The following is a 6,875-nucleotide window of genomic DNA, read 5'->3' as shown; positions in this document are numbered from 1 at the left end:
AAAAAAAAAAAAAAAAAAAAAAGATGGCTTAAAGCTCAGAAGAGACAAGTCAGCCAAAGACAACGAGGCAGTTGGTGGGCTCATCAGCCAAGCGACAACACAAACCAAATAAACAGAAAACCGGCTAGGCCAGGTTGGTTCCAAAGGCAATTCCTCCTACAGCTGGAGCTCCAGGGGATGCCTCTAGGAGAAGGGCCTCCGCTTTGGGGCAGCATCTGGACACCCTGGGTACCCGGTTCCCTCCATGCCCAGGAGGGACCCTCAAGGGGCAAGGGGCTTGGCCCGTGCTGGTCCACTAGGGCAGGCCCAGGTGCTGGGAGGGCAGCAGGGTGGTGGGCAGGGGAGAAAGATGAGCCGTCTAGGAGACCGGTAATTAACACCAGTCGACCAGGAAGGCCAGACAAAGCAGGAGAAGAGAACCCAGAAGGGAGCTCAGGAATTCTGACTCCTCTAAAGGGAAGAAAAGTCTGCTTTGGCAGGGCTGAGACCCAGTAGGGCTTTGGAAAGCCCCAGATCAAGAATGAGGGAACTCAGAGCACTCACATTCACAGGCCTCTGGTCCTGTCCAGGGGCAAGTTCGGCTGGAAAGTTAACACCTCAGAAGACAGAAGACGGTCTGATCCCTTTCTCCCTAGAGTCCCAGATAGTGGTGGTGTTTTGTTTTGTTTTGTTTTTTGTTTGCTTTTAGAAAGGGTCTTGCTACATAGTTCAGGCTGGCCTTGAACTGACATATCCTCCTGCCTCAGCCTCCCCAGAGCTGGGATGACAGGCCTGCACCACTACACCCAGCCAGGATGGGAGTTTTTATCTTATTTGCTTCTTTAAACAATTTTTCCCCCTTCTGAATTCCAAAAAGCTTCTTCACCTGGGGTCTACAGGTAACCTTGTGCCCAAGAACTTTGCACTTGGGAGTCAAAAGTCATCTCCTGATATTCAGCAGCTCTTCTTGGCTCTCTGAAAACCCCATGGAGTACCTCGCATCCTGTGCCTTTCACTTGGGGTCAGAGCTCCGGGGGATGTGGCAGACTGCATGCAGGGGAGGCGTGAAGGACAGAGGAAAGGGCACGTGGGCGTCTGCCGGCTGCAGGCCCCAGTTTCACTGCCCTAGTGTCTGGGCGCAGCAGCCCCGGCCCGGCCCGCTCAGACTCAGCCTTTTAGGTTCCTGCCTTCCTGGGCCATTGGGCGGGCGGAAGGGCAGAGTGAAGCCCAGCTGTCCACCCCCGATTGCCGGCTCCACAGCCGCCAGCAGCCATCCAGACTGCTGTGGCCGCTGAGGGGAGCAGTTCGGGGGCTGCCCTGCTCCTAGGCACCCTGGCATGAGGGGATCTCCCCACCTGAGGTGACTGGTCTGATTTCCTTTCCTTTGTCAGGCAGGAGGTAGGATGACAGCTTCCTTTTCAGAGGCCCTTGATAGCAACAGAGTAACGGCTGTGGCTGCTCCCCGCCAGGGCTCTGCACACCAGAGCAATTTTCTGTCTTGATTCACTCCGCAAGTTTGCAATTGCCTCGTGTGGACTTTCTCTTTCTCTTTTTTCCTTGTTGCTTCCAGTCTGTGACTCCAGCCCACAGCCAATTTTCCTAATGGAGGCCCTGCCTCTCTACTGCTTTCTGTCTTCCTCTCTCCTCACCCCCTGCCTGTGCGTAGTGAGCTGCACAGGCAGACACCTCTCTCTTAGGTGACAAGAACCACAAGGCTGTGAGGCTTTTTGACATTCAACAGCCATTTTCGAAACGCCCCCTGGGCTTCGGACTGAAACCCTGACAGGCCTGCACTGTGAACAGAACAGGGTCCAGGGCAGGAGATTTCCGAGGAGCCCAAGGGAGATGCCCATAGTCAAAAGGTGGTTGAAAAGCCGAGAAACGGCCCTTTAGTAAGGGCTCTTGTCATCTGTTAGACAAGACAGCCCAGCTCAGAAAGCCCAGGCAGCAAGGCAGCCGCGGTGCCCTGACCACAGCTTCTAGCAGTTCTCCAAAATGCGGCAGCAACAGCCCCGACAACCCTCTCTTCTGTGTCCTCCAGCAAATGCACTTACAAAAAGAAAGGAGAGAAAGACAGACAGACGGACCAGACAGACGGATGGATCCAGGAGAAACCCTTCCAAAAGCATTCCCACCACCCCACCCTCTGCATCCAAGGGCTTCCCAAAGCTTCCCCTCCACCTCAAAAGTCCCAGCTCCCTCGCTGGCCAGGTGTGCTGTTCTTGGTTTTCTGGTGACTGCGAGAAAGGAATAAGGAGGAGGAAGTAAAGACCCAAATTTCAATGGGCTCCTTTCCCCCTTGCCAAAAAACTAAAACAGAGGTGTAGGTATTCCCAGTTCTGCCTTAGGGAAACCCCAGCTCCGTCTCCCGCCTGTGCCCAGTCTTACAGAAAGAAATGAGAGCCCAAAGTGCAGACAGAAAGAGCGCACTCGGGTGGAAATCAAACGAGGAAAGGAGGCCAAAGAAACCAGAGGCTTTCGGAAAAGTCACTCTGCCCCCTCCCCCACACAAGCCACTGCACTGGCCTCAGAGACCTCCACCTTCCCCAACCTCACGGCCTATCAGTAAAGAGAACTGCAAAAATATTTGGAAAGATCGCCTTACGACCTGGTCGGTTCCTTCTATGCAGCCCGCCAGCCCACTGCTCTGGATCTGAGCTGTGCCCACTTCTCTCCAGTCCTCTGCTCCCACCCCAGAGTCTGACCAGCACCAAGGCAACTGCGCTCTGAGGTTCTCCTTCCTTTGTGCGCTCTCTCTCCCTCTCTCTCCCTCTCTCTCTCCACCAGCCAGCCTACCTCCCTCTCCCTCCTGCCTACTTTCATGTACTGAACACGCAGGTCTGAGTTTTTCTGTCAGCCTAACCGCATCCGGACTCTATTAAAGTTCCTGGCTCGGGATAAACAATGCAACTGTCGCGTGCAGCAGTCTGAAAATAATTGGATTAGCTAAAACATATCAACTAAATAGAGACAGTCCTGCTCAGGCAGTCGGAGTGAATGTCACCCTGGAAAAAACCCTGAAAACTGATCTCATGGTCACTGGGCTCCCGGAACCCTCCCCTCTGAAGTTTTTCAACCCGGAGCTCTGGGAGCACTGTTTCACGGTTGCTGCCTCACCCTTAAAAGACAACTGACTCTCAGCATCGCTGTTTCTAGGATCCACGCAGACAGAGGGCAGAGGCCATGAATCAACGCTCACCCTGAGACGAACACACCTCAGAGACTACAATCCTCACAAAATCACGCCCCAATCCCCGACTCTTCTGTGACTGAGTGCTTCCATCAGAAACGGAATTCATGATGGGGCTATTTTTTTAATAGGGCAAAACAATCTGTGTGCATGTGTGTTTTGATGCAAGCGACGGCAGCAACAGCGTAAACACACAGCATGCCGCTGGGCAGGGCAGCTGGTACATAGCAAGCAGAGTTCACGGAAGCACACACCTGGAGAACCTTTTTCTACCCTTTCTACATCCCCCGGCTTCTGACCAACAGAGGAATATGCCTTATCCGGCTGCCTGCCCTTGCCGCTCTAAAAGACAGTGCAGGTAAGGAACCAGACCACGACCACACAACTTCTGATATCGCGCAGCCACCGTTCAGTCTCTTTTCCACCAAAGAAAATGGGTGCTGTTTTTGCCTTGTTCCTGCCTCTTCCTCAAAACCTCACTTGCACACACTATTTATATCCATCCCCTAAAGAACTGTACTCTGCTATGGACAGAACGGCCCCCTTTGAGCTCAGCAGAGAGGAACAGTCTCAGACTGACAGGGGCCACAGGGGTCACAGGAGGGACCTGTGTTTGTTTAGGTTTGAGGAGGTTTCGTTTTAGCATTAAACACTAAGATTTATTCCCGAGGCCTTCCATTTGGTCTTGGAAACAGACTAAAAGTCAGCAGCAGTTTCCAGAAGTCCTGTCACAGGCAGGAGGGCTCATTGCTGTGTTTTTGTTTCTCTCTTTCCTTTCCCAGCTTACTGGGGGGTTCAAATCAGATCCCCCTTCCCTTCCACCTCCTAGGACAGCAGTGCGATGGGAGGGCACCCCTCATTCATCCCAGGCTGGGAGAAGGGGAAAAAAGCAATCTCTCATCACCTGCCCCCCAGTTGCCCCAGGAGCCCCTCTGGTGGTCGCCCTTGCCCTGCCCTAATTTAGGAGAAGGAGGGACAGCAAGAGAAACATCCTATGGCCAAGGTGGCTCCTACCTGTGCTGGATCGCGCCTTGGGCCTGGACTTACATCCGAAGCCAGTGGGGGAGCCCCCCAGTAGGCTGCTGGGCGGGAAGAGTCCCGGGCTGTACTCCGGCATGTAGGGCGGGTAGGTGGTGATGGCGTGGTGGGCCGACGACGAGGCGCCCCCCAGGGGGGCCATGCTGCCCCTCGAGTGCGATGCCTCCAGCTTCATGCTGTCCGGCAGCGGCACCTGGTACTTGAGGCACTCTTTCTCGTCCTGCCGGGCCGAGCCAGCCGAGCCAGGAGTGGACAGCGAGGGGTCCGGTGACACGTCCTTCGGCGGGGTGGGCGGGAAGGTGAAGAGGTGTGGGCTGGAGTGGCCGGCCGCCAGAGAGGAGGAGGAGGCCGGTGGGTACACGGAGAGCGGCCCCGGGGAGCTGTGGTGAATGGACGTCTTGGAGAAGGGGCTGAGGTTCCAGGGCGAAGCGGTGTGGTGGCTGCCCAGGGCTTTGCTGCCGTCCAGCCAGGGCAGGGATCCGTGCAGCAGAGGCGGGCGGCACACCTGGCTCCCTGCACCACGGCGGCCAAGGCGGGAAGGGAAGGGACAGGAGAGAGAAACGCAGGTGAGAGCAGCCCTTGACACACCTGAGGACCAGCTGCCGCGCCCAGCACCCAGCAGGGCCTGGGTCTGGCCCGCTCTCTAGGAGTCCCTGTGGTCAGCCACCTGGCCGCACATCCTGGGGTCCTGGCAGATCGTCCAGCCCTCTCACCCTCTCTCCCACGCCCAGGCCCCATCAAACCCAGCAGAACTAAGGGCCCCGTGCCTGACACCAGGGAAGCACTGCAGGAGTGGGGCAAGGCCTCGTGGCCGATCTGGCCTTTCCAGATATGTGTCTAAATCACATTCCCTCAGGTCCCTCTCTAGAACCAGACTTGATTTATTGGTTTCTTTCAATGGCCCAGAGTCTCCCAACCAGGACTTAATCCCATGCAGCCTGATAAGAGTCAGCTGTGAATGATGAGGCCTGAAAGACGGAGCCGGGCCACACCAAGGCTCTGGACCAGGAGAGAACTCCCCACCTTTGGGGGGCCCAGCTCCCAGGCTGGAACACTAGGCTCCAGAGAATCACGGGGAGTATTGAAGGATTAGCACCAAGAAACCAAATTTCAGTGCTTGCTCAGAACTGACAAGGCTGCTTCCAAAAGGCCTGAACTGGGTTTTGTGAGGAAATTTTCATTGCTCAAGCAATTGAGAAAGTTTCCAAGGCTGAAACTTGGGATGAGTTTCCCTGCTCTTCTCACCCTTTCCAACCTGGTAGGAGAAGAAAATATAACTATAAGCCCTCAAAGCAGTGATTCTAAGTGTGCTAAGTGTGAATTTCACCCTGAGCCCCTGAGATACAAAATTCCTGTTTACGTGTATATTTGCAACTGAGGCCAATTCATGCTGAGTATATTTAGCCTTCACTTGAAATGCATAGTTTTAAGGCAGTAATAACCTACATGGCCATAGTCTCTGACAGGGGTCTGTTTAAACTGCACATCCACACACTTACGGATCTTCTAATCCAGTACCTGCCTCACCACTCTCTTCAACCACTAAGAACAATACTGAAACTAAACTCTTGAGAGGAAGGGGAGGGGAGCTGAGGCTGACGGAGAGTTCTTTGAACACCAAGGGTTAAGATTCAGCGTATGCAGGAAGTAGAGTAGTAAAGAATATCAGGTCGGCACCTACCGCCTTGCCACTTAACTGCTGATCTGCACAGGACACTGCCAAAGAGCGCCCCATCCGCAAAAATGACTGTTTAAAACCTGGTGACGGTGGGGCTCTGTCACCCAGAGCACTAAGGCTGGCTTTGAGCAGGGGCACCAGGGCCACCCTGAGTCTGACTGGACAGAGAAACCTCATAGTTTCTCCTTCTGAAGTCTTGCTCCTATTTCTTCTTTAGGAACAAATTTTCAGCGGGAAAGTGTCAGAGCTTTGCTTCCCCTAACTACCCCGAGTTGGGTTTCTTTCTTTACATTTCCAAACTCTCCAAAGTCAAGGTGAAGGGGGGTGGCACAGAATCGCCCCTTCTTAAGGAAACCCCCGATATATTCAAAGTCTTTCCTAGGAAACTAAGGGGACGGTGGTAGGCCAAGGAGAGAACAGGGCCAGAGTTGTAGCAGGCAATGAGACAACTTGAAATCAAAGACACAGGAAAATTCTGTGCAGCCGGGAACCTAGGAAACCCACAATTCCTCAAATTCAAGACGGTACTCTTACACCTAAGCCGAGTCAAGCACCAGAATTCTGTTCCTGGCCAAGTGTAGGTAAGGAAACCTCAAAATCAAATGCACTAGCTGTGGGGAAAACTCAAGGAGAGAAGCGGGAATAAATAACGCCTCTTGGGCCTCTCTGAAAAATGTGCCAGAAGAAACTAACTCGGGGTCACTGGCAGACGCTCCCCTAAGGAAACTGCGAGAAATCAGGGAGCTCCAAACCCGTGGAAAAGCCGAGCCCGATGCAGCCTTCGCCGAAACCTCAAAATCAAATGCACTAGCTGTGGGGAAAACTCAAGGAGAGAAGCGGGAATAAATAACGCCTCTTGGGCCTCTCTGAAAAATGTGCCAGAAGAAACTAACTCGGGGTCACTGGCAGACGCTCCCCTAAGGAAACTGCGAGAAATCAGGGAGCTCCAAACCCGTGGAAAAGCCGAGCCCGATGCAGCCTTCGCCGCGG

General features: G+C 54.0%; 1 protein-coding gene across 1 annotated transcript in view; it reads right to left on the bottom strand.

The window, feature by feature from the left end:
- Nucleotides 1–6,875, bottom strand: part of Gata3 (GATA binding protein 3) — a gene marked incomplete at its 5' end in the record, with an annotated part of 18,072 nt that overhangs the window by 10,743 nt on the left and 454 nt on the right. Inside the window, one exon of the mRNA XM_010621379.3 lies at nucleotides 4,184–4,720. Coding sequence (XP_010619681.2) covers nucleotides 4,184–4,720 — 537 coding nt within the window. The remainder of the gene's footprint in view (nucleotides 1–4,183; nucleotides 4,721–6,875) is intronic.

The sequence above is a fragment of the Fukomys damarensis genome, unplaced genomic scaffold, assembly GCF_012274545.1.
Source record: "Fukomys damarensis isolate Sample0158 unplaced genomic scaffold, DMR_v1.0_HiC HiC_scaffold_10, whole genome shotgun sequence".
NCBI lineage: Eukaryota > Metazoa > Chordata > Mammalia > Rodentia > Bathyergidae > Fukomys > Fukomys damarensis.
Note: the sequence above shows the minus strand (reverse complement) of the source record. Positions and strands in the feature narration are given on the sequence as shown.